The sequence below is a fragment of the Polyodon spathula genome, chromosome 9, assembly GCF_017654505.1.
Source record: "Polyodon spathula isolate WHYD16114869_AA chromosome 9, ASM1765450v1, whole genome shotgun sequence".
Lineage (NCBI taxonomy): Eukaryota > Metazoa > Chordata > Actinopteri > Acipenseriformes > Polyodontidae > Polyodon > Polyodon spathula.
This window is the reverse complement of record NC_054542.1, coordinates 20,726,091-20,751,746: the sequence shown is the minus strand read 5'-3', so window position 1 is coordinate 20,751,746 and position 25,656 is coordinate 20,726,091. Positions and strand designations below refer to the sequence as shown.

Genomic DNA, 25,656 nt, shown 5'->3' with positions numbered 1-25,656 from the left:
ATAATAATAATGGTAAAAGCAGGAACGTCTGTTTTATCAATTGGGAGAATCTCTTTCAGTCGGAGCAAAATACCTAATGCAGCGATTTCCGGGTACTGTTGTAACGTCGTGAGAGGACATTGAAATGGAAATTAAACTTGTGGTCTGAATTTGAGCTTTTTTGTATTCATTTGGTAGCAGCTGGAGAAGTTGGATCAAGTGATTAATCTTTAATCTTGAAAAGGTAGTTGAAAAATCGTTATCAAATATTCGCATGTGTGACAATGTAAATGTGCTGAAATAACCTTGTTGTAGGCTATCTATATTATAACGTATCTTGTTTTTCTCTATTGTTTTTCTCAGTTATTGTGAATATAAAGGGTTTGAGCGTTAAAACAGAATGGCTGGATTTTGCAGGACACTTCAAAGATATTCACTCGGATTAAAGGTAAAATGTAGACATATTAAGTTCAAACCTGGTCAAAAGAATCATGTAAATGCAAATATAATTTTTGACATGTTATATATAAACATTCAGAGTTAGTTTCAGCTAAAATAGATAAGACGACATATCTGACAGACTTTGTCAGATGGGCGGTGGTGAGTACATAGTTGATAGGTGCTTCTGCGTCTAAAGCTGAGGGAACACAAGGACACGTTGTGGCTTGGAACTTGGTTTCAGACCACTGCATGGCACACCAGGGGAGACTTGAAAAAAGTTGCCTCAGACTAGTTGTCCCGTTTCCAGAAACCAGGCTTCAAGCCACTGTTGCTGAAAAAAGAACCGCACGAATATTTCACAAGGAACAGTTTTAAATACCTTGCAGACACACCATATTAGAGCAACCCATGATATCCTTGCACCTTATTGACTAACTGTTTTTGGTCGCTAAAGTAGTTACTTTTTTGTTTGTTTTTTGTGACCACATTTTTATTTGAGAAATGAGATATACATAACACATCAAAATGTAACTAAAGTTACTTTGAACGTTCATCATCTGTACATCAATAATAAAAAGTAGTAATTAAAAGCATGAACAACTTTTGAATTTATCAAGTGATTAAAATACTTGGCTTTCCAAAGTTCCTCTGTTAATCTAATTCAGGTTGCTTTCTGGACTATAGCTTTAGTAACCTGTGAACTAGTGTTTAGCTCTGTCTCCAGGAGCAACAGGTATCAATAGAAATATTTTCAGTCTATGAAGGATAATCACCTCAACCTGCAGACCGTGGTCAGCTTTTACAGTCCTGTAACATTGCTGGACCTATACACTGCATATTCATAAACAAGGAGAAAATACGACCAATAAACAACTGATCTGTCTGTTTCTGCAACTGAACAATTATTTTGGTCAGATTTGTGTTTTATTTTTATTTTTTCCCCATAAGAATTTGACAACAGTAGTGCCATTGCCATGGACTGGACTGTTTCGATGGAAGTTCACCAAAGCAAGAATTCCAGCCATGGTAAGGGAATTTAGATATTTAGACATGATCATACTGTTAGAGTAATGAGCTTCAAATTGATTTTATTGTCCGCTGCTGTGAATACATCTAATCAGCAACAGGGATAGTGTCAGTGACTGTATGTTACAATAGATTAACATACCACTTACCCACTTCCTTATGGGCTAAGTGCATTTTTTAGTCTTAAGTCACATTTCAAATCTCTTTCATACCAAAATCACTTTATCACTGTGGATAATAAGCAGCCTCTATTCTAAGCGCTCAGTTAAATTAGTAAAAACAGATATGGGGGAAAGGGTTATACATGTAGAACATCAGGCGGCAGGATGATAGCTAGCAAACACCTAAAAAGATGAGAGACAATAATGACATTTTAGGTATTTACTCTGGAGATCATTTTCAGAACTTTTTTGTAAATTTTTTAAAAATATATTTAATTGTTATATTTCATATTTTGCTGTTAGATTATGTTGCTCTGTAATACACACAATAACATTCACCTGTTTTAGGTCTCGGATGTTCTTACAAGTTATCCTGCATTTAATTTTTTTTTTTTATTAAATTGATTATGTATTGTACAACAAAATCTGAATAGAATCATAATCTGAATAACAGAAACCTTTACTTACCTGTTTATTATTCAATATGAGAATCATCTTGAAAAATTGAAACATCACTTTATAGACCGGATATTCCTGTAACTGATCCCCCCTGTCTAAGGTGTAATTACAAATCACTAATCATTTATATTTTCAGAACTTGTAAATGTTTTGTTAGCACAAGGATTTGGTGAAATTGTAATGAATGTACCATTTTTATTCTAGCTCTATGAAGAAAGATCTAAAGATCATGAAAGGTATGGTGGCGATCCAGAACAGCCTCACAAGCTGCACCTCATCACTAGAATAAAAAGTGCAAGACGTCGTCCATACTGGGAAAAGAAGGTTGTGCATGATCTCGGATTAGACAAGGTACTGTATCAAAATATTCCTCCCTAAAGGTATTTTAGTTACAGGGATACAAGTAATAATTTGGAAAGTAGGAATATTTCCAATCTGAATATAATAGATGAGACAAAAAAACCATCTAGGGAGTGGTTTTTTTTTTTTTTTTTTTGACATTCTGTGTTAGTGTCATGGAGCAGTGTAGAATAGTCTGGTTTTAGTGCAAGGGAAATGGGTAGTTAGTAGCTGTTTCAGGGGCAATCTGGGATTTACTACCAGATGGGAGTCTTTGCTTTAAATTAATTGTAAAATTAATAAATTCTTTACAGTTGGTAATGTTTTATAGTATATAAATGCTCACTCCAAAGCTTGGAATGGTCTGGTTAACTTCATAGTTTTGCTTTTTAGGCTCATCAACCTTGTGTACACAAAAACATCCCGGCTGTGAATGAAAAGTTAAAAGTTATAAAGCATCTGATAAGGTTGGTTTTCTATTATTCTTTATATATACATTATATAGAGCACAGAATATCAGTCATATTTAGTCTTATCTATAAGCTTATTTAGTCAATCTTTTGTTTATTTTTTTAATTTGCAGAATACAACCTCTGAAGTTACCACATGGACTTCCAACAGAGGAGGAACTGTCAGAAACGTATTTGAAGAGTACTGGGGAACTGGTTGTAAGACGTCGCCTTCAACCATTGGAACAAAAGGCCATCGAGTCATAGTGCCTTTGAGATCCTGTAGATTTTGTCAAATAAAATAATTTGTAACTGTGCAGTTGTACTCATTAGGTTCTCTTATACATTTAGAACTGTAGGTTCTCATTTCTAGGTTACGTTGTTTCTAGTTTTACAGCTGGTACTGACAAGTTAATTAATGAACACTTTATTGATTTTTCACACAAAATAAAAGTGTGTTGGGGCTCTCTAGATGTTTCCTCAGGGAAGTTCTTGTTGAGACCTCAATTAAATGTAGTCAAAAAGCCCCTGCCAATATAGCTATATAAGGCAGGGTCTAGAGTAACCACCTGCAGCTAGTTTTAACAAATGTCTTATGAAACAGGGAAGCCTAATTTATAAGGTTTTCCCTTTAAGATGTTTCTTATGTCTGTTGACTGCAATGCTAAACTGCTGCTTCTTTGATAACACTTTCCAGTGCTTTAAGTTAAAACTCAGAAGGTAGTAATAGATTTAAAAAGAAAGCTGGTGGCTGCATGTTGAGTCTGCAGTATGAATAAAAGCAGTCAGCTGACGACACGCTTCAGAGGACAGCGACTGCTTGTCTTCGCCACTCCAGAGTCAGCGTGGGGGTGGTAGCGGCGAGCTGAGGTTACAAAAATAATTGGATGTGCCAAATTGGGAGAAAATAATAATTGGTGTTTACTAAATAAAAAAAAATACTTGTGAACACAGAATGGAAAAAAGACGGTGCAATGCCAGTACTTTTTTTAATTTCTGTTAAAGCATGTATCAATATACAGTCCAAATGTACCAGGACAACAACTGGCTTCTGTGCTTGTGGCATCCTTAGCACTTGCTGCTCATACCCTGGTAGGGAGCAATTAGTTATCAAAACACCACCCAAACCAGTTCTGCAATCAAGTTTGCACAGCATTAGTTCAACAAAAAGCTTATCTAGTTTTCTGTGACCATTGTTATGTTAACACTGATCAGGCCAACTTAAGACTTCTAAATTAATGATCAAATTACCTTAAATAAAATATTTTATATATCTCACTTGGTGGATGTAAAGATAGGCCTTTGCATTGTCACTAAACACCACCAAGAGGAAAGAATACACATTATATACTCCATACTGACTGTGTGTTTACCCCTAGGAGGTCAGGCCAAATGAGGGGCAGAATGGAAAAACGACTCAGACGCATAATAGCACTTTAGATTTGCAATTGTATAATTTATCATAAAAAATACAACTATTTTACACTGAGTACTCTGTTGGTACAAACAAAAATTAACAGTTGTAGGTGTAAAACAAAGGCCTAATGAAACAACAATATCAACTGAAACCAGAAAGTCATGTTTGTAATATAAGAGCAGAAAGAAATGACGATTATTCAGTCCTTTAGTCATCGTCGTCCGAATCAGAATCGTACCCTCTTCCTCGGATTGTCTTCTTTTCCACCTTGGTGAACTTGGACCCTTGCTTCTGGCCTGCAGTGGGTGGCTCCATCAAATTACCACTGAAAATAAACATGCAAATTAGGTGGTCTCAGGTAAAAAAAAGCACATAAAGCAGATATGTTTTACTTTTAAAATTAAAAACTGCACTGAAAAGAATGACTGCAGTACTGCTGTATTAGTCAAACACAGCTTTAATATTAATTGTTCCAAATAGCAGCATACCAGCTCTGTAAGAGGCCACCCTAAAAACAAATCAATTCTAGAAAAATGGGTTACAAAAAAGACAACAAAAAGTGTTAGGAGAATAAGTAGAAAAATGTAGTGTAAAGCACACTGGTGCAACAAATTAAATAAAAGAAAATTTACAACGTGCATTTAACTTGTACATTCATGCCCTCCATTTGCATTTGTAAAATGTGTTATTGCACACTGAAGCATATTTATATATTTAGGTTTTAAAACCTGCCTTAATCTGGAGCGACATGAGTTCTAAACAATTTGTCTAAAATACAACATTAAGCTACATAATTGTACAGACGTTATAAGCACAAGCTAGTTGTTGTGCTAGTTATTACTCATGCTTTAACTTGACAGTTATGTATTTTTAACCCAATTTGAGTAGTTTACTTACTGTATGTTCTTATTGCGTCTTGATGGTAATCATCCCATTGAATAACTTACAGGCTAGCCCAAGGACTGCCACAGGCAAACCTTACATATGTCTTTATAAATTGCCATGCATACTGTCATACATCCATCTTTAAAGGCATGTACAATTGATTTGGCTTACACTGAACGTCATATGTGCAAGAGCATAACAGTATTATTAGTAAATAAAGATTTAAAATAGTTGCTTTTTAAATATATTAGTTAAGAAGTTTCTTTTCAATGATTGAAGATCAAAATAGTTACCTGTAATTAATAATTTCTGAACATCCCAAACGCCACTCCAAAACTTCTGTTGTAAATTCATCTGTGTTTCCAAGGTCGTTGAAACCTACAACATAATCTTTGGTCTTCCCATCTTTCACGAGTGCCAGGGTAGGAATAATTCTGATGTGTAGCCGCTCAGTCAGGAAAGGGGCCTTTTCAACATTTAGCTTAATGAACTTTGTCTCCAGGTGTTTCTTTGCCAAAATAGCCAAATGCTTGTCTAAAATTTTGCATCTGTAACAAAAGAAATGAAAGCGTCGATTTATAACAAATTTAAAAGACATACATAAGATAAACAAAAGTATTATATCAAGTCCAATATATCTGATATTTCCAGTAAGGCTTGTAGTAGCTACCTACCTAAATGATCTAACGTGTACTTTAATACTGCATGGGGTAACGCTGTTCACTAAAGTAAAGGTCTTGAACAACGAAAGGGCTACTAAAACGCAGCACATCAAATTAGTTTGAAAAAAAAATTACACATTATATATAGTGTTGAATCGATTATAACATGTTGTGTCTCCCATTTCCCCCATAATACAATCTGACTCACAAATGTTGGGTGAACGTTCCAGATATACAGTACAAAGCATGTCAGATGGCAAAAAACTAAAATCTTTCTCTTAAAATGAAAATGGACAGAGTAAGAAAAGGTGAAACTCAAACAGCAGTTTCTATTATGCTGTATGTATTGTACGACCCGGAATTTATACTGTTGCATGACTGGTCTACAGACCCTGTTGTTTGTTTGTGTGTGTGTGTGTGTGTGTGTTTGCAGGAAAGTGGTAAGCTTGCCTCAGCTGGGATTGGTGGGTGATGTCCGGGAAGGAGGGGACATGAAACCATACAAGTGGGGTGCCCACATCACCGTGGGCAGAGCCGACTGAGAGAAGCTGCTGTGAGAGTGCAAGATGTGTGTTATTTTTAGTGTGGACCAGGCTCGCAGGCACGGGAATAATCGTCCCAAAAAACCGTGTATTTGAGTACCTGCAAATTGTGTGTGTTTCCTTCCTTCATTTTACCACTGTGCTCTGTAATAGTAATTTGGCTTGTGGACATTGTAAATCCTCGGGAAGGTGTTTTAAGGCGAAACACAAATAAAGCAGTCTCCTAATTATGAACCCCAACAACCGCATTATAACGGGGTAGCACTGTGTGTGTGTGTGTGTGTGTGTGTGTGTGTGTATATATATATATATATATATATATATATATAATATAATACACACACACACACACACATACACAGTGCCTATAGGAAGTCTACACCCCCTTTCAAAATGTTCACCTTTTGTTGCCTTATAGCCTGGAATTAAAATGCATTAAATTCCCCCCCCCCCCCCATTTATCTACACATCCTACCCCACAACTTCCAAGTGAAAAAAAATATTGTAGAAATTTGTAGAAAATTAAAGACAAAAACTGAAGTAGCCTGGTTGGATAAGTGTCCACCCCCCTTTGTAACAGCAATCCTAAATTAGCTCAAGTGTAGCCAATCCCCTTCAAAATTAAGTGGCCTCCAGCTGTGTTAAATTGTAGTGATTCACGTGATTTCAGGATAAATTCAGCAGTTCCTGTAGGTTCCTTCTGCTGGGTAGTGCATTTCAAAGCAAACACTCAACCATCAAAGGCCTTGAATATCCCTTGGAGCACAGTCAAGACGATTAATAAGAAGTGGAAGGGGTATGGCTCCACCAACCCTGCCTAGATCACGCCGTCCCTCCAAACTGGATGACCAAGCAAGAAGGAGACTGATCAGAAAGGCTACCAAGAGGCCAATGGCAACTCTGCAAGAGCTACAAGCTTTTATGGCCAAGACTGGTCAAAGTGTGCATGTGACAACAATAACCCAAGCACTCCACAAATCTGGCCTGTGGTAGGGTGGCAAGAAGGAAGCCAGTACTCAAGAAAGCCCACCTTGAATCCTGTTTGAAGTATGCAAAAAAACACTCAGGAGATTCTGTAGCCATGTGGCAAAAAGTTTTGTGGTCTGACCAAACTAAAATTTAACTTTTTGGCCTGAATGCAAAGCGTTATGTTTGGCGCAAACCCAACACAGCACATCACCCAAAGAACACCATCCCTACTGTGAAGCATGGTGGTGGCAGCATCATGTTATGGGGATGTTTCTCACTGGCAGGGACTGGGGCACTTGTCAGGATAGAAGGGAAAATGAATGGAGCAAAGTACAGAGAAGTCCTTGAGGAAAACCTGCTGCCCTCTGCAAGAAAGCTGAAACTGGGACAGAAGTTCACCTTTCAGCAAGACAACGACCCAAAGCACACAGCAAAAGCTACACTAGAGTGGCTAAGGAACAAAAGGTAAATGTTCTTGAGTGACCCAGTCAGAGTCCTGACCTAAATAAAATCGAAAAATTGTGGCATCTTTAAGATTGCTGTCCATCAACACTCCAAGGAACTTGACAGGGCTTGAACAGTCTTGTAAAGAAGAATGGTCAAATATTGCCAAATCTAGGTGTGCAAAGTTGGGAGTGACCTATCCCAACAGACTCACAGCTGCAATTTCTGCCAAAGGTGCTTCCATCAAGTATTAACTCTGGTGGGTGGAGACTTATCCAATTATGATCTTTCAGTCGTATTTTTAATATATAATTTTTTTCTCAATAAAACCTTTTTTTTCCCCTTAACAGTGTGGAGTATGGTGTGTAGATAAATGGAAAAAATCCTCATTTAAATGCATGAAACTCTGAGGCACTGACACAACAAAATGTGAAAAAGTTCAAGGGGGTGTAGACTTTCTATAGGCACTGTACATACATTTTATATATATATTCAGATTTTGGAGTTTTCAAGTTAACAATAATAGTTAAATAAGTTAAATATTTATTCTGAATAATGCCATCTATTTACCTGAAGGTCGAGTCTTTATAAAAGTGGCAAACTACATTCTTGCTTTCCTTTGCTTCTTGGAAGAAATCTTTCTCACTTGGTATCTCTCTGTATTCTCCATGCCCTTTAGAAAGCCAATCCTGAAAACAGAAAATGAATAATTTTACAATTACCTATTTTTAATTGTGTACCACTAATCTACATCTTACATTACACCAGAGGAGGACAAAGATCAATTTAGTGCTGCCAGTGGTCCCACAGCCAAGATCGACAACTCAATGCATCCAACTGTACACTGGTAGTCGGCACAGCTATATTGGGACGCCTCTGTAAATATACAAATATCCTGAATAAGTGGCTGACCCAATTAAGATGCATTTGAGAGAACCTTAGGTCATACATATTCATAATTTACAACATGAATGAGAGAAGCATTTTTTCTGTTTTTTTGTAAACTTCTGAATGAAATTTAAAATAATGAAATCACACCACATTATGAATAAATGCTAAATGGATCATTTGGTTTCAATTTTTTTTATTCCCAAATAAAATGAATCTCTGTTTTTGTTATTTTATTTTCTGCTTCAGCGCGTTGCCAAACTCCTCATCCTTGCCTGCTCTTTCATCTTTAACTTTCACAAGGCAAGACATCTGCAGTGTTCACATGCCAAATTTCTTTGCCACAGCAGCTTGAGAAACCACAGGAGTCCATCAAGAGCTTAACCTTTTGAGCCAGAGGCAAACGACTGGTTTTTGCTTCTCAGCCATGACAACAACTCGCAAATAACAGGTGAGGCTAAACGGCTGGTTTACGCAAATCACTGCGTAATCACTGCACTGCGCGGCACAAACCTGTCTTATTGTGAAAAGTGATCTCCATTCATTTGAAAATACTGTATCCCAATTAAACATGTGACTTGTGACACTGTGACTTAATGGTAGTGCTTTTCCTGGCTGAGTCACTGGGGACCTACCAATGTTCTAAATTTCACTGAAATACTTTATTTATTCATTATGAACATTAACCGATATTACCAACTTTGCCTTTCCAGATGTACAGTAGTGTTGAAATGGTTAAACAAGAGTAACATGATAACTATTTTTGTATATAAATACAAATTTATATCCATTATTTGCCTGCTTATCAAAAGAAATAACAGTCCAGTTACAGTAAATTACACATAAGAGATAGGAAATCTTGGACACATGGGTCGTTCCACAGCAAATCAGGAAAAAAATATTGGATTGAACAACCTACCATCTCTGATTTACACCAAACTCAGTGCTTAAGGTTGTTCATGGCACAAAAATAACATTTTAGTTTTCAGGGGAATCCACAAATGACATAAAAAATAAATAAGGTTACCAGTTAAAAGTTTTTGACCTTTGGGGGGAAAAAACTCCAATAATAGAAATATGAAAAAAAATAAACATGTATGGAAAGGTCAAAGTCTCTGCTTCACATCAAACTTACAGGAAGGTATTTGTCATTCTGGATTCTTCCTGCAATTTCCAATAAAAAAAGACAAGTCTCCAGCTCAAAGAGTTCTTGAGTTAAAGGTTGGGAGGTCCAAAATCAATCACATTTTGACTTCTCAGTAACTTTGACCAGCTAAGGCTGACCACTAAGTCTTGTATAAATCAGGTGTTACTTGGATGACTTTACATGGAATGACCCATAAATGACAGCGGTGTACCTGCTTCTGTTGCTGTGCTTTCTTTAGTGCCTCAAGTCTCCTCTCCTTAAGTCTGTCCAGTTCATCCTCATCCATAGTATCCAGTTTAGTCATCTCTGCATCAAGCTGCTCCTCCAAAGCTTTGGCTGTCTGAATCATTTGATTCTCCAGGACCTTTGTAATGATGTCTACCGACTGACTGCCTGCCATACTTACAGAATAGAGATGCACGACCTTAAGCAAAACTAAGAGCAACACAAAGAGAATGATTAGCTGGGCAACAGCAAATATAAAGAAGAAATGGCCCTGTTAGAATGCATTAATAAAAAGAAAAACATCACATCACATTACAGGCTGGCCTATCCTAATTCTAGCATTAACTTCCCAACACCACTCCTTCAGTTGACTAAGCACAGCAACCAGACATGAAATGGATCATACTGAGGTGATACTAGTTACTAATGCTAAGTATTCAAAGGTTTCCACATGCCTTCCATGAAAAGTCTACATCTGCACACCGCACGGCGCGCCCTGCACAGCATCGACCATCCTATTTGCTTGGCCTGGAGACCATTAATTAAGCAGAAAAACGCAAATCGAGAATTTTGATAACACACTTTAAAATATAATGTTTAATCTTACACAAGTAAATGGGCTGTCCTCACTAAAAGAAACAGTGTTATCTTTGAATAAAAAGTAAATACAATTATGTTACTTTGGCCTTCAACACTCACCTCACTCCTTCGTATACTGTCTGTTTGAACTGTAAGCAAAACACGCAGAAACGCACTGGGGTAAAAACGACGTTGATTTTCTAATATCGCGAGAGTTGTGTTTCTGACGCCAATTCAAGTTGTGCCTGTTTGTAATTTAAAGCTATAGTGTACAAATGCAGTAAGTACTGCTTGTTAAATAATAATAATAATAATAATAATAATAATAATAATAATAATAATAATAATAATAATAATATAATTAAATAAATAAATACAAATTAGTACCACAGCAACGTTTTTGTAGGGAAATTGCAATTATTCATGGCATTCCACGATTAAAGTTAAGCAATAAGGTACGATAAATTACAGGCATTTGCAAACTATGGTAAACATATTACAATTGCATAAAGTAAAGCACAATAAATTCATAATTTAACTATGTGGAGAATTACAGCGCAAATTCCATGGTCAACTGTTAAGAGATTGTACTATAAAGTAGATACCGGTTTTAAAAGTTAATGAGAAACAGGCCCTATAATATCTTTATTTTCTTATGGTATACAGTCATATGAGCACGTGACCACTGCAGTCAATCGTAATACATTAATGTATTTAAGATCACTAGAAAGTCTTAATAATGCATAGCAATATAATGAATGTTGTAATAATTCAAACGGCGTGGCTCAGTTAAATGGGTGTCAGTTCCATCGACACGGTATTGTGTTCCGTTTTATTATTATTATATAAGTGCCTATTACATACCCACGATCACGGATCATGTCCAATGTTTAGCTTTTTTAAAATGTGTTTTCTAAAGCACCTACATCGTACGTCAAGTATGAGATCATCGCTGTGTGTGTACTGACCCCCTTGACGCATGCGCAGTTTGTTTTTTGCTGCCATATGTGTTGCAGATTGCAGATCTGTGTGGCAAGTGGAGCCGTGCAGTGGTGGGCAGCGAGGAACGTTTACTTGTGAATACAGCAATACAGGGACAATGGGCAAAAAACAGAAGAATAAGGGCGAAGACAGGTAAACGATAACTTAGTATTCGCGATATTTGTCTCAGAGACAGGGGTACAGCGTAGGCAGTATGTCAGAATGAGCGGATGCCCATGCTTGAGTTTAGTTGCTGTTCAGTGTTCTAGGCCCCTGTTCCGGGCTGTGTGGATATTCAGTGGGGTTATGTCCACGAATATGTGTAGCGAGTAACAAGGTTAGCCTATGTAAGTAGGGTTTTTCTTTTTTTCTTTTAATCTTTAGCGTTTTGTATAACGCAACAACAAAAATTACAAACTCTAGCATGGGCAGACGTTGCTGTGCGATAGAATAGATCAATTGATATGAACAGTTTATTCATTATTGTGTGAACCGTACATTATCGGTACACGTCTGTGGTTGAGTAGCAGAGGATTGACAATACTATGACAGAATTGTGTTTGTCATTCTCGAAAGAGTAAACCGCGCGAGGCCCCCAAAAACCAATACTGCAACATCATCCGTTTCTTCTTTGTGCTTGCACAGTACACGTTATTGTTCAGTAACATACAGACAATATTGCAGTTAAGCCTTGATACGATTCATAGTGACTACACGGTACTTAGTGTTTATCAATTGTCATTTTTTTTAATTCATTAAAAAATTACAACATTGTCTTTTAAGTTGTTATAAGCCTGATGTAGTATGATATATTTATTTACATTGTATTATTATTATTATTAGTATTATTATTATTATTATTATATTATTATTATTATTAAAATAAGTAGGTTCGTCATTATTAGTTAGGCGTTCAATTAAAAACCTGCAAGAAAAGTAGTTAGGTGGCAAATGCAGTGCAGTACATACGTGCCAACATTGAGTTCAAAATAAGGGAGATGTAAACTGAAATCATGGTGGTCTGAACTGAATACTGTACCAACGCAAGGCAAAGGCATACAACTATTCCACTTTATTGCTTGGTAGAATGATAGACTGTGATATGTAGCTCCTTCTAATTGCTTTTAAAAAGGACAAATATCACAACAGAAACAACCATGACATGCTTCACAATCCAATTATCTCTTGCCCCTGTGGTTCTTATTGTACTGTAGTACAAGAACTGATTGGTAGCAGCCAATACTTTGTAAGCAGGTTCAGCTGTATTTTGCAAGACAGCAAAGCTTACACAGTTGGTGTTGTTACTTTAATCACATAACAAACTTAAAGGACAAGCAATGGCACCTTCTATTCTATTAATAAATTCTTCATCTTCTATTTTAAATTAACCCACTTGTACTGTATGTAAACATATATTATCAATCAATCTGAATTTCTAAAGCAATGTTGATGCTTATACATATATGTAGTAGAAACGGCTTTCACTATTTGTGTGACTTTTAGACTTTCCTGCAGAATACAATACTTTGCAATGTGTGAGTCTGGGAACATGTCTGCTACAGATTTGCTGAAGCTGTCACAACATATAGAGGCCTCTGCGTATATAACTTTCTTGATCTCTGTTTTTCCTTTGGCAACAAAAGATGTATATTAATTGAAGCTCTGGTTTTCTGAGCATCACTGGCTTCTTGGTGTTTTTTGTGATCTCTCATGCTTACCACAAACCTTGCTCCTGTGTCCCACCGTTCAAATCTGTCCTGCATATTTTACAATATGCCCTTTACCAACATTGATTCGAATTATGTGAGAATATGTTGTTGTCAAAGAAGCTTGAAAATTGCATCAATATCTTTAGCGGGAGGGCTTATCGCATGCAAAGCCATCGTAGATGGTAAAGTATATGACTCCAAGCTTGCCTCAAACATTAAACACATGCCTGCCACATGGCTCCCCAGGGCCCTAAACCCTGCTAGGTATAGACAGAGATTGCAGTAACCACAGACCATACATGGCATTTGCAGAATGTAAAGGTTTGCTGACATAAAGGGGTTTAACAGTAGAGTTCTGAGCAAAACACAGGAGAAAATATGTCCCTGGAGTTGTCTGGGAGAAGTGTCCAAAAAACAGGAGAGTCCCGCAAATAAGGGAGAGTGGACAGGTCTGTAAGTATAACAATACATACTCTGTTACTGTCAAAATTATGAAGTTCAGTATTCTTAACTGTTCCAAGCACTTTTCAGCTATTCCTTTGTCTTGATTTAGGTTGTTGAACCTCAGTATTTATTACTTTGTTGTGCCTCATAGTTTGCAATTAAAGTCAGTGCTTGGGGGTTCCCGAGTGGCGCATCCAGTAAAGGCGCTCCACGTGGAGTTCAGGATGTGCCCTAAGGTCTGGGGAGCCCAGGTTCGAGTCCAGGCTATGTCACAGCCGACCATGACCAAGAGTTCCTAGGGGATGGCACACAATTGGCTGATAGGGTGCCTGTGGTTCTGCAGTGGAGCTGCCAGATCTGTGTTGTCCTCCAGCGCTAAAGGTCTGGTGGCCTCACTTGTGGATCCGCAGTGCAAAAAATGATGGATTGGCAGAAGCACGTTTCAAAGGACGTGTGCTCCAGCCTTCGTTCTCAGAGGTGAGCCCAAGGATACAGATAATAATTGGGCCCACTAAATTGGGGAGAAAACCAGGGTAAAAAAAAAAAAAAAAAAAAAAGGAACAACTAAATAAAAAAAAAAAAAAAAAAAAAAAAAATTAAAGTCAGTGCTTAAAATTTTGAATGATAGGCAGGTATTAACAAATCATGTATCTGAGCTGTGGCAGGCCTTTTATGGCCCTGCCCCAGCAGGCTTCAGGATTCTCCCCTTAAAAGTAGGTTGATGCTTTATTTCCAGCTATCTCTTCTGGGCTGTTGGAGAGGATGTAGGGCACTTGTTTTATGCGGCAAATCCAATGTCAGGATTCTCCTCGTTAGCCCAAATATTGCTAATTTTAGACTTAGTTGCTCAATGGTAGGAAGCCCAGAGTTCTCTGACCTCTACGGCTAATTTCATTTAAAAGTAACATGCAGCGCTTAATAAGACACACCTGAGCTTGTTATCATTATCAAGAATTTTTTTCAAGTAGCCCTACTGTAGTGTTTGTTTTTGACCCTTCTAGTTAATATGATAACATTTCTGTCTGCATTTGAGTAAACTGCATCTCTCTTTCAGTGAAAGTACTAGAAATGAGGTAATGTTCTGGAAAGAAGAGAACAACCAGACGCATTAGGCATTTGTAATTCATTAACTTGCTTGTAGAGCAGAGTAGGGAGTGGTGTTTGGAGACTTAATCTGCTTTAAGTCTGTTTGCTTGAGCTAACGGTCCAATATAAAATATTGTTTGTTTTTTATATACTGTAAAAACAAACAAAAAAAACCCCAGCAAAGTGCGTAATGTTACTGTGGTGGAACAGTAAAATAGTGATAATCCTCTGAAAATATCATGATATATATAATTAGGGCTGTCAAACAACAATTTTTAATCTCTGTTAATCTTGGTTTTAATCTCATATTTAACTGATACAATTACTGCATCCGTCTCATTCAAATGTGTTTTATTATTAATATCATTAACATCATCCAAAAAACATCGCATTATAAGAAGTTCTAGATTCATACGGTTGGCTCCTCTTTATGCTTTTATATTTATTTACACAGAATTATTCATAAAAACTCCAGCATTTGCTGTTAAATAGTTTGCTGTTAAAACCGACTGCAGGTGTATGTAAATTTTATTTTTTTTTATTTATCTGTGAACAAAATGTATTTGATCTTAGAACCAACCGCCGCTGCACTTTCAGATGAAGGAGGGCTGGGCAATAGAGTTGCTGAGCTACAATAGGTCTGAAAAGACACAAGCTCTGTGGACAGGGGTTGGTCAGATTAAACATGATCCCTGCCTGGATAGTTTGAGTCAATCATCCTAAAGGCCCACCGAGTCAGCCATTTACCGCAGAGCTTTTATAATCTCCAGGAAGTTAACCTCAAAAAGTCCAGGTTTAGCTAAATACACACACGTATCACAAATTCAGCATTTAAAATCAGTCTAGAAATCTGTTTTTATATATTTTTTTACACTTGGCAAGTCAACATTTAGCTAACATTTCTACAAATAAATTAGTGAAAAAATAATAATAAAAAAATTGGGGTTTTTACTAAAAAAAATATTTCTTTTCCCATCTAAATCTGAAGGTAAAGGGCTGTGCTCACTGGGAGTGAAGCGAACGACATGAATGTAGCACAAATACATAAAAAAAACATTGTAGCTCCGTTTTTCGAGACGAAATTGACATCGACTTGTTTTCGTCATTGACAGCTGACCATCTTCCTAATTTGAAAACATTAGCGTTCAGATACATAAATGCAGTAACAAATACAGCTGATGCTGAGCACAGCAACTCGCTGTTTAATCTTGTCCTGTCCGATCGTAGGCGTTCTCTTTTGGAAGACAAACTGAAAAAGCTGGTGTTCCTTTATTGCAGTCTTGGATTTTAGAAAGACTTTGTTGGCATTTTAATATCCAGTATGAGAGAAGAACTGAATACCAATGCACAATACTTTTGTTGCTTTGTACATACTTGTACAGAGATACTGCATCATTTAGATTTTTTTCTGTGCATAATTCCCTGGTGTGTAATCAGTAATCAGTTTTTTTTTTTTTTATATAAAGTGTTCTCGTAGTGCAGGCGGTGTTCCTATACGAGGACACTATTCTATTGAGAAATCAAAGTTTTAGTAATGCTGCAATGTGAGGGGGACGTTTCCCCGTCATTGAAAAAGTGAGAGGGACATGTCCCCTGTGTAAATTATGCCTATGATTAGTCTATACAGTAAGATAACCCTGGTAAGATAAGATGCCCTTAACCGAGGGATCTGTGGCATGTGTGATTTGCATGTGCTGTGTTACCAACTGGATGGTACTGATATAAACTGGTTAATGCACATTTTATTGTGGGTTTAAAATAGTAAATTCAGCTCTTAGCAGGACAGAATAGGAATTCAGAAACTTATCACTATTATGAGTGAGCAATTTTGGCTGATATGGGTAAATAACCATCGGCTATCGGTATCGGCCTAGAAAATCTTTATCGGTGCACCCTTAATTATCACATTTCAATACCCTACAATATCATGCAGGTAGGGAATGGGGTAACGAGATTTTAAAAAGCCTTGATTTAATAGTACAACAAAATTGCGGTATATGACTATGGGGGAAAGTGTCCACATCCATTGCCTGTTGCATTATGTGAACTTGCTTCCATCAAGATAAAACCATGCCATCAATAAAATGTATTTGTTCTGTACCAGTATTGGGTGTGTACTGTGCATACCCTATTAAGAATTATTGTTATTATTTCTTTCTTAGCAAACACCCTTAATCAGGGCTACTTACAGTTGTTACAAAATATCACAGTACAAAGTATCACATTACAAAGTGTTGTTAAAAAATATCACATTACAGGTAAGAGCAGTTATATAGTACAGTAGTCATTAGAAGATAAATCAGATAAGACCAAAATAAAGAATGCAGTAAATAATTACATGTAAGAGCGAGCTTGGGTTAAAAGCGGTTAACATAGTAAAAACATGAGCTTATGCGAGAAAAGTCCAGTAAGAGCACATAATAAGTACGATAAATGGATGAGAATGATTTAGTTATAATTAAGAGTAGTCATAGAATACGGCAAGGTATGGAGCAGTTCAGTGCAAGTACAAGCAAATGCAAGTACTGGTACAATTGGGTGCCATGTAGGCCAATATAGTTGAGAGTTGTGAGGTTTACAGGTGTTCGCTGAACAGGTGCCAGAAGGTGGTCAGGGCAGTCTTGCTATCCGTGGGTAGGTTCCACCACTGAGGGGCAAAGGTGGAGAAGGAGTGGACTCTAGAAGCCAGGGAGTGGAGGGGTGGTACAGCTAATCTGCCTGTGGTGGAGGAGAGGTAGGGGTATAGGGAGAAATGATAGACTGGAGATAGGAGGGAGCAGAAAGATCAAGACAGCGATAGGCAAGTTTTGAATTGGGTGCGAGCAGCGATAGGGAGCCAGTGTAGAGAGTGAAGCAGCGGTGTAGCGTGGGAGAAACGAGGAAGGGAAAAGACAAGACAAGCAGCAGAGTTTTGGATGAGCTGGAGCGGACGGACAACGGAGGCTGAGAGGCTGGCCAGGAGGGAGTTGCAGTAGTTAAGGCAGGACTAGGAGCTGTGTGGAGTAGTCTGTGAGAAAGGGGCGAATTCTGCATATGTTGGAAGGGAAAAGACGACAGGAGCGAGCCAGAGTAGAGCTGCTGAGAGTAGGAGAGGGAGAGGTCAAGGGTGACCCAGAGGTTATTGGGGGGGGGGGGGGGGCATTGTATTTGGAGAGGTTTAGTTTAAGGTGATTCAAGTGCATCAAGGAGGCGTTGGCCGAGAGGCAGGTCGAGATACGTGGTCAGAGGGGCGAAAGGAGAGGAAGATCTGGGCATCATTAGCATAGAAATGATACGACAAGCAATGGGGGGAGATGTGGGGACCCAGGGAGCGGGTGTAGAGAGAAAACAGGAGGGGGTCCCAGGACTAAGTCGACTGTCTAAAGCAGCAGAGAGATAAAGGAGAGTTAGGAAAGAGAAGGATACCGTACAGGCTAAGATAAGAGTTAGTGACAGAGAGAAGTGCAGTTTCAGTGGAGTGTGCCGAGCGTGATATTTCATAATACAGTATATAGTTTTTCTCTTGTAGTCGGAGCTACTTGTGTTTAAAATGAATTGTTTAATTTTATCTTGGTTAAAACCAATGGGATGTTATGTGGCCCCTTCTATTTGATGTTTATGTCATGGAGTTTTATTGAAAATAATAATTTCCTCTGGTGTTTACTTGCTGGGAAGAGTAGATAGTCACAGGTTACTGTATGTTATTGATAGGAGGAGGGAAATTGGACTTTCAAGACCAGAAACTTAAGTATTGTATCTGAAGCCAAAGCAAAATGCCACTAAATTACAACCACAGCTAACTAAGGCTGACTACTCATAGCAGGACTGATTACTTTTTTATATTCTCTGCATAGTATCGGCTAACAATCTTGTTTTCCAATTTGCTGATCTGGTTGACGTAAATAGCGTAGAAATGGTTTGTTGCTAACTGATTTTATTAGTTACTTTATCACTTACTGTTGCATTGCATTCATAAAATGCTTATTTTCAAGCTGTCACATGCATTCCTGATTCTCTTTAATTTGATAAGTCCTTTAACTACCTGCACCGAGTGTTAGTAGGTAACAGGAAATAAGCTGGTTAGCTTCTGTTTCTTAGATTTTTACTTAAGGAATGTGTGAGGGCATATAGTGCAGTATGCCCTGTACATTAGGCAAACATTTAACTCAGATGTATGCATTTGTCTTTGTTACTTATGTGTTGCCTTTTGTGGGGCCATATTTTGTAATAACTTGTTACAACATTTAGATTAATTTCGATTAAATTGGTGGTCTTGTTATTTTTTTTTTTTTTGTAAAGGAAAATCAGTTTTTCACATTGTGTGGTTAAGATGATATTCCACTAAATGTTTTACTTTTATAAAACAAAATTGCTGCTATAGTATAACTATACAGTGCTCCTTCTATTTCAGAATCTGACTTGCACACCAAAAAATTGTGAATTAGTGAGGGCCTTTATGCAGTGAAGTAGTATATTTGAACTAAGAATGTAATACTATACAGTTGAAATTAAACGGCTAAGTGACAGCTTCATCTAAATTGTTTAATTTAGATGGTTGTTTAACAGTGAAGCTGGATCTCGATAGGAAGCAGAAACTGTAAATGATAGATCTGATGAAAGGATGCAGCTGGAGTCTAGTTCCTATTCAGTATTCACAGCTGGCAGCTCAGAACTGTGCAGTGGTTCACATTTGAAACAGTACATTAGCAGTGGCCCCATCACCTCTGCTGGAGAGAGTGCAGGACTGTGTAATGCTGTCGTTGTGTAGAGAGTGATAAGACTGTCTGGGGAACCAAACAAATTAAGATATTTTTAAGTGTGTAGACCTAGCTTTTCAACAAGATGTCATACATATGATTGTCAAGGTGAATTTTAAACTTAATTGCTTTACATTCACACAGCATTTTGTTCTTATCTTTACCATGCTTTTTTAAGTTTAAGTTTTTACTTAATATGTTCTATGCAGCGTCAGAATAATTAAACATTTCAGATCAGCGTAGTTTAAGTAAGTATCACAGTACAATTAGTGTGAGGAATAATGTTCAGAATTATCAGAGTGGTTCAGCAATATATTACATAATGGAAGATGTGGCATTCTGTACTCAATTGATGCATAATGCACTTCCAAATTCTACAATTCAAAGGGGACATTTTAGTTGTCCGCACTGGTGCTGACAATGTCTTTGCAAATCCTAGATTTACCATGATATTTACTGGCATGTTGCTTTCCTGAGAATTAACATTCCAGTCATGTATGGAATGGGAAAAATAGATCTAGTATAGTAATTGTGGAATGATCCACTGCTGGTTTTGTTTACATTTTTCTATTCTCCCCAGGGATCATGCAATTCATATTTTCTAATGGTTTTGTTTGCTAGTGCCAAAGATGACATTGACATTGACGCCCTGGCTGCTGAAATAGAAGGGACAGGCACGGCCAAGGAGCAGGACTCCTCCAAATCTAAAGGCAAAAAGAAAAAAAACAAAAGGAACCAAGACTTTGAGTAAGTGTCTTTCAAATACGGGAGCTGTTCTGTCTTTGTCCATCCTTTGTCTGTGTTTAAGAATGTTTTGTTTTGTTTTTTTCAGTGAGGACGCCATTCTTAAGGAGCTAGAAGAACTCAATTTAGAAAGCCAAAGTGCAAACACTGATAAAGACCAAGTAACTGGCAAGGTATGCAATTCTTTGTCTAAAAACTCACCGGCAGGGGACATAATTACACCGTGTAACAAATTTTTTATTTTTTTTGTTCCTGGGTAGTAAGTGTTATTTCCTAATTGCTTATGCCTCAAAAGTATAGAAAATGGCTATTATTCCCCACAAACTTTGCTTTTGTGACCAGGACAGGTAACGATACAGGTAAATTTACAGTATAATCGTAACTCTCGAAAAACTACTCACTTCTAAATCTTTTGTAGTCATTTTTGTATTACTTTAGTATAAATACATGTTAAGTTGGATTCATATGTTGTTTTTTTCTGACTTTATGTGAACGAAAAGACACAAAAGCGCCCGTTTTCTCATTGGAAATAGTGCTATTTTGAAATTTACCTGTCCTGGTCACAAAAGCAAAGTTTGTGGGGAATAATAGCCATTTTCGATACTTTTGAGGCATAAGCAATTAGGAAATAACACTTACTACCCAGGAACAAAAAATTATGTCACATAGTGTTATCTATGGGTGGATTAGAGTCTTGTGTCGCACAGTTCTGTTTAAATTCTTACATGTCATTTGAGTTTTTGTAATAATAATAATAATAATAATAATAAATAATAATAATAATAATAATAATAATAATAATAATGATGATGATGATGAATTAAATAAAGGTGTAAAACTTTGAAAATGCTTACAGCTGTGATATTTAAAGGTGCTCCATCACGATCAGGGGGAGAGGGGTCAGAAAGCATTTCACCCATGCTAATTATTTACAGAATACATTTTGTTTCAACAAAAAGAAGACTATAACAAATCCAATTACAATTTTTTTTGTCTCCCTAACAGAAACCTGAAAATAAAGAAGAAGCTGAGCCTGTCCCTGTCAGAGCTGATAAGAGGAAAACAAGGAAAGGCAAGAAAGCAAGCTTTGAAGAAGACGAGGAAGAGGAGCAGGGGGATGGTGACCATGAAAATGGTAAGAAAAACAAGACTGCCAAACAGCCACCAGTGGCAGCTGCTGCTGCTTCTGCTTCTACCGCTACTGAAGATCCTTCTGAGGAGGAAGGTGACCGCAAGGCTATAAAGAAAGGCAAAGGAGGGAAGAAGGCAGCCAGGAAACCGCGCTCTGAAGAGGATGAGGAGGAGGAAGAAGTAGATCGCAGTGTGAAAGGGGGAGCATGGCAAGGTACTGGTGGAGGGATTGGCAGTGACTGTCTGGGGGACAGCGGAGAGGAATCAGACGACTTCTCCCAGAGAGGGAAGGCACAACAGAAGAAACAGAAAGCCCAGGCTGGTGGCAGTGCAGCTGTTAAGGCAGACAGCGGTGGCGAGGAAGACGAAGGTTCCTTCAAGATGAAGACTGCAGCACAGAAGAAAGCAGAGAAGAAGGAACGCGATCGCAAGAAGAAGGAGGAGGAGAAGAGCAAGCAGAAGAAGCAGAAGGAAAAGGAGAAAGGGAAAGAGAAAGAAGTGGGTGTGGAGGCACCCAATAAAGCTGAGACAGAGGGAGCAGCCAGAGTTGAGCCCAAAAAGCTAGAGACGACAGCTTCTGTGGATAAGGAGGGAGGAGAGGATGCTGCAGCAGGAGAAGGTAAGCTGGCTGATTAGTATCTTCTGAGGATCAGGAGGGGGAGGATGCTGCAGCAGGAGAAGGTAAGACGGCTGATTAGTATCTTCTGAGAGTAAGGAGGGAGGCGAGGATGCTGCAGCAGGAGACGGTAAGCTGACTGATCTTTAGTGTCTTGGTTTTGATTATTATTTCATTTATATTTCAAGTATGTGATTGTTACAGGCCTTACCCTGTTTAACTAAGGCTTGCAGTTTTTGTTTTTTATTTTTTGTTTAGTTCAGGTTTTTTTTCAGTTTTTTTTTATATGTCAAATCTGTCATTTTCAGTTATGAAAACGAAATACCACTCAAACGCATACATTTTCAGTTTCTATATTAAATTGCATGTACGTTTGACTAAGGGTAGTGTTGAATGATAATGACATTTTCAGCTATCGATTATCGTCTGTAAATTATCACGATAATCGTGATTATCAGCCGAATAAAATATTTTAAATTCTTGTCATTTATCCTTGAGCAGCATGAAAGAAATAAATTAATAAATTATGTAGTTTAACTATAAAATAATACATATATTTTTTCGCATGTAAAACATTTTGTTAATTCGAGAATGTTTACTTTCATAAGAAAGTGCCTCCAAATATATTAATATAATGAAACAAAATTGCTAACGTTACCTGGAAGCATTTGTTTTTTTTACTGTATGTCGAATCTGAGAGCGTCAAACTAGATTTTAAAAATAAAAAAATACTATTAGGAACATACTGAGTTGCACATGGCTGCGTGTATGCAGACAGTTTGATATACTATAAAATTATATATTATAAAATAACCCGCCTATTAAAAGTTAACTCTCTTCTATTTATGCAACTACCCTTTTTTACAATAGCAACGCCATGGTAACATACAGTACCAGTCAAAATTGAGTACACTTGCTGGAAGCTAGGTTTTTTTCATAATTAGCAATGTTTTACGTCGTATATGTTTCTGTAAATACTTGAAAATGAAAACACATGTTACAATATACAGAACAAAACATAAGGAGTATCAAAGCAATGTTCAAGAAAATTGAAAATTGTCTCTAAATGGATTCCTCAAAATAGCCACCCTTTGCCTTAACAGCCTCACAACACAAGGCATTCGGTTAACAAGTTTCAGCAGGAAATCACCCAACATGTCTTCCCAGCTCTTCTGCAGCAATTCCCAGAGATGTAGGGCACTTGTGGGTAGCTTTGCTTTGACTCTTCTGTCCAGTTCGTCCCATACAAGTTCTATGGGATTGAGGTCTGGAGACTGGGCAGGCCAGGTCAATAGATTGAGTTGTCCTTCACTTTCCTTCTTCGCCAGATAGTTCTTGCACAACTTTTGAGGTGTGTTTCGGGTCATTATCTTGCTGAAGAATGAAGGACTGCCCAACTAGCCATAATCCTGATATAATGACATGCCTCTGAAGTATGCTATGATAGCCATGCTGGTTGAGCTTGCCATGGACTTGGTAAAGACCACCAACTCTGTCACCAGCAAAGCAACCCCAGACCATGACACTGCCTCCACCATGCTTGACAGTGGGAACCACATATGCAGAACTCATGCGCTCACCATCTCTGCATCTTACAGATACTCGGCGGTTGTACCCATATATTTCAAATCTTGACTCATCGGTCCATAAGACCGACTTACACTCTACAAACATCCAGTTTCTGTGTTTTTTGGCCCAGGCAAGTCTCTTTCTCTTATTCTGCACTCTTAACAATGGTTTATTTGCAGCAGTTCTTCCAGTTAGGCCAGCTTCACGCAATCTTCTCTGAAAAGTTGATGTTGAAACATCTGTTCTTCAAGTAGCATTTATCTGCGCTTGTATTTCAGGGGCAGTTAATCGCTGGTTTCTCTGAGTTTTGACTCGAAAGAACTAGTTCTCTGATTCTGAGGTCACCCTTGGCCTGCCTGACGTTGTTCGGTCCTCATGAGTGCCAGTTTCTTCAAATCGTTTGGTCTTGGCCACAGCAGTTACAGACACTTGCAAAGGTCTTGCGATTTGTCTTAAAGTAATTACAGACTCTCTTTTCTTTGCTTAACTGAGTGTATTTTGCATTTTTCTGCTGCTTTACATTCAGGAGTGACAAACTTGTGCCTATGCTACTTGTGTTTATAGTAATCGTGGACACGCACCTGTTAACAATAATTGGTGACAAAAGGTTAATTAGGTAACATGCTAGTTAACTCAGAGAACATCTAGCAAAGGCACTTTTCTACTTAGGCCAGTGTTCTAACACCGTGTTATACACATTTCAGACTTTTAACTAACTTGGGCTTCAGACTGAAATCCCCATGCTTTGGGTGACCATTTCATTGAAATTGACAAGATATACATTTTCATTTAAAAATTAAATTTTTGAATGCAATTTACTTATGATTATCAGCTTATATAAGTACACGTATCAGATAATGAAATATTAAGTGTTTATAGACAAGTTTATACAGTTAAAAGCGTAAATAATCATGAAAAACCTGGTTTCAAGCAGGTTTACTTAAACTTTTGACTGGTACTGTGTGTGTGTGTGTGTGTGTGTGTATATATATATACTAAATATGTACACACACGAGGGTTCTGAAGCAACATGTTTTGGCAGTATTACACATACGCCATATGGTGTTTGCTTACGTTTTTTTTGTAAGTGTTTAATAGTTGAAAGTTCCACTTTTCTACAGTAATTTTACACTGAACTAGCATTTATTTTACAAACACAATATTTGTGTTTGTATGTTAGAAAACCAGTCTTGCTTTGTCAGTGTACAACATATTAGCAAAATGAAACCACGATGTAACGTTAGAAGCATTTTGTTTGAAATCAGTACTTAACTTCCCAATTTAAGCAGTGCTCACACAGGTCATTTTTTACTCACCCAGACAGTTCAGTGCTGACCGCTTCATTGGGCCACAGATGATAATTATGGTTATTGATGATTTTTCAACACGATAAAATTATTGCTGCAAAAAAATTATCATGATTGTCGATTTTTTTTTTTTTTTTTTTTTCCAACCCAACGGTATATAACATTGTAGTTGGAAACCATGGTGAAGACACAGTTCAGATACAGTGTGATTATAATAAGGAGGCTCTGTTATATTATCAGAAAAATCTGTATAAAAATGTCTTCAAATTTTATGTACATCTGTATATTTTTTGTGGGGTATTTTATATACTTTTTGCAGCTGATGATAATGATGGGGACAAGAAGAAAAAGGATAAAAAGAAAAAGAAAGGGGAGAAGGAGGAGAAGGTGAAAAAGAAAGGGCCAAGCAAGGCTACGGTGATAGCCATGCAGGAGGCCCTTGCTCGCATGAAGGAGGAGGAAGAACAGGCGAAGCAAGAGGAGGAGGAGCACCTGCGGAGACTCGAGGAACTGGAAGCTCAGCGTCTGGAGCAGGTGAGGACATGCTTATAAAAGCACACACATCAATGAAGCCGTGTCCTTCATTTCAGGAACATGTACTTTTAGGATTGCAAACATTTTTTTTGTCCACATGTTCTATTTTAAATGGTACAGCAGAAAACAAATGATGTTGGATGGCACCTTTTTTAATATTCCCCTAAATAGCATGCCAAACGTGTAT

General features: G+C 37.6%; 3 protein-coding genes across 4 annotated transcripts in view; 2 read left to right on the top strand and 1 right to left on the bottom strand.

Annotated features, from left to right (window-relative positions):
- Positions 1-70: 70 nt before the first annotated feature.
- mrpl30 (mitochondrial ribosomal protein L30) lies at positions 71-3,171 on the top strand. The gene is made up of 6 exons (XM_041259385.1): positions 71-223; positions 343-427; positions 1,369-1,446; positions 2,271-2,417; positions 2,799-2,872; positions 2,989-3,171. The coding sequence occupies exons 2-6, from the start codon at positions 380-382 to the stop codon at positions 3,119-3,121; spliced, it is 480 nt and encodes a 159-aa protein (XP_041115319.1). The 5' UTR covers positions 71-223; positions 343-379; the 3' UTR covers positions 3,122-3,171.
- Positions 3,172-4,283: 1,112 nt separating this feature from the next.
- On the bottom strand, positions 4,284-11,564 carry LOC121320489 (thioredoxin domain-containing protein 9-like). 2 transcript variants are annotated; one of them, XM_041258859.1, is made up of 5 exons: positions 11,477-11,564; positions 10,020-10,243; positions 8,344-8,462; positions 5,450-5,704; positions 4,284-4,596 (listed from the first exon to the last, which is right to left on the bottom strand). In XM_041258859.1, the coding sequence occupies exons 2-5, from the start codon at positions 10,206-10,208 to the stop codon at positions 4,479-4,481; spliced, it is 681 nt and encodes a 226-aa protein (XP_041114793.1). In that variant the 5' UTR covers positions 10,209-10,243; positions 11,477-11,564; the 3' UTR covers positions 4,284-4,478. The 2 variants fall into 2 exon arrangements, with proteins under 2 accessions (XP_041114793.1, XP_041114792.1); XM_041258858.1 differs by lacking the exon at positions 11,477-11,564 and adding an exon at positions 10,733-10,836.
- Positions 11,565-11,613: 49 nt separating this feature from the next.
- The window catches only part of eif5b (eukaryotic translation initiation factor 5B), a 43,743-nt gene continuing 29,700 nt past the window's right edge, over positions 11,614-25,656 (top strand). The window contains exons 1-5 of the mRNA XM_041258857.1: positions 11,614-11,746; positions 20,190-20,315; positions 20,401-20,485; positions 21,318-22,062; positions 25,255-25,469. Coding sequence (XP_041114791.1) covers positions 11,712-11,746; positions 20,190-20,315; positions 20,401-20,485; positions 21,318-22,062; positions 25,255-25,469 — 1,206 coding nt within the window. The 5' untranslated portion in view covers positions 11,614-11,711. The remainder of the gene's footprint in view (positions 11,747-20,189; positions 20,316-20,400; positions 20,486-21,317; positions 22,063-25,254; positions 25,470-25,656) is intronic.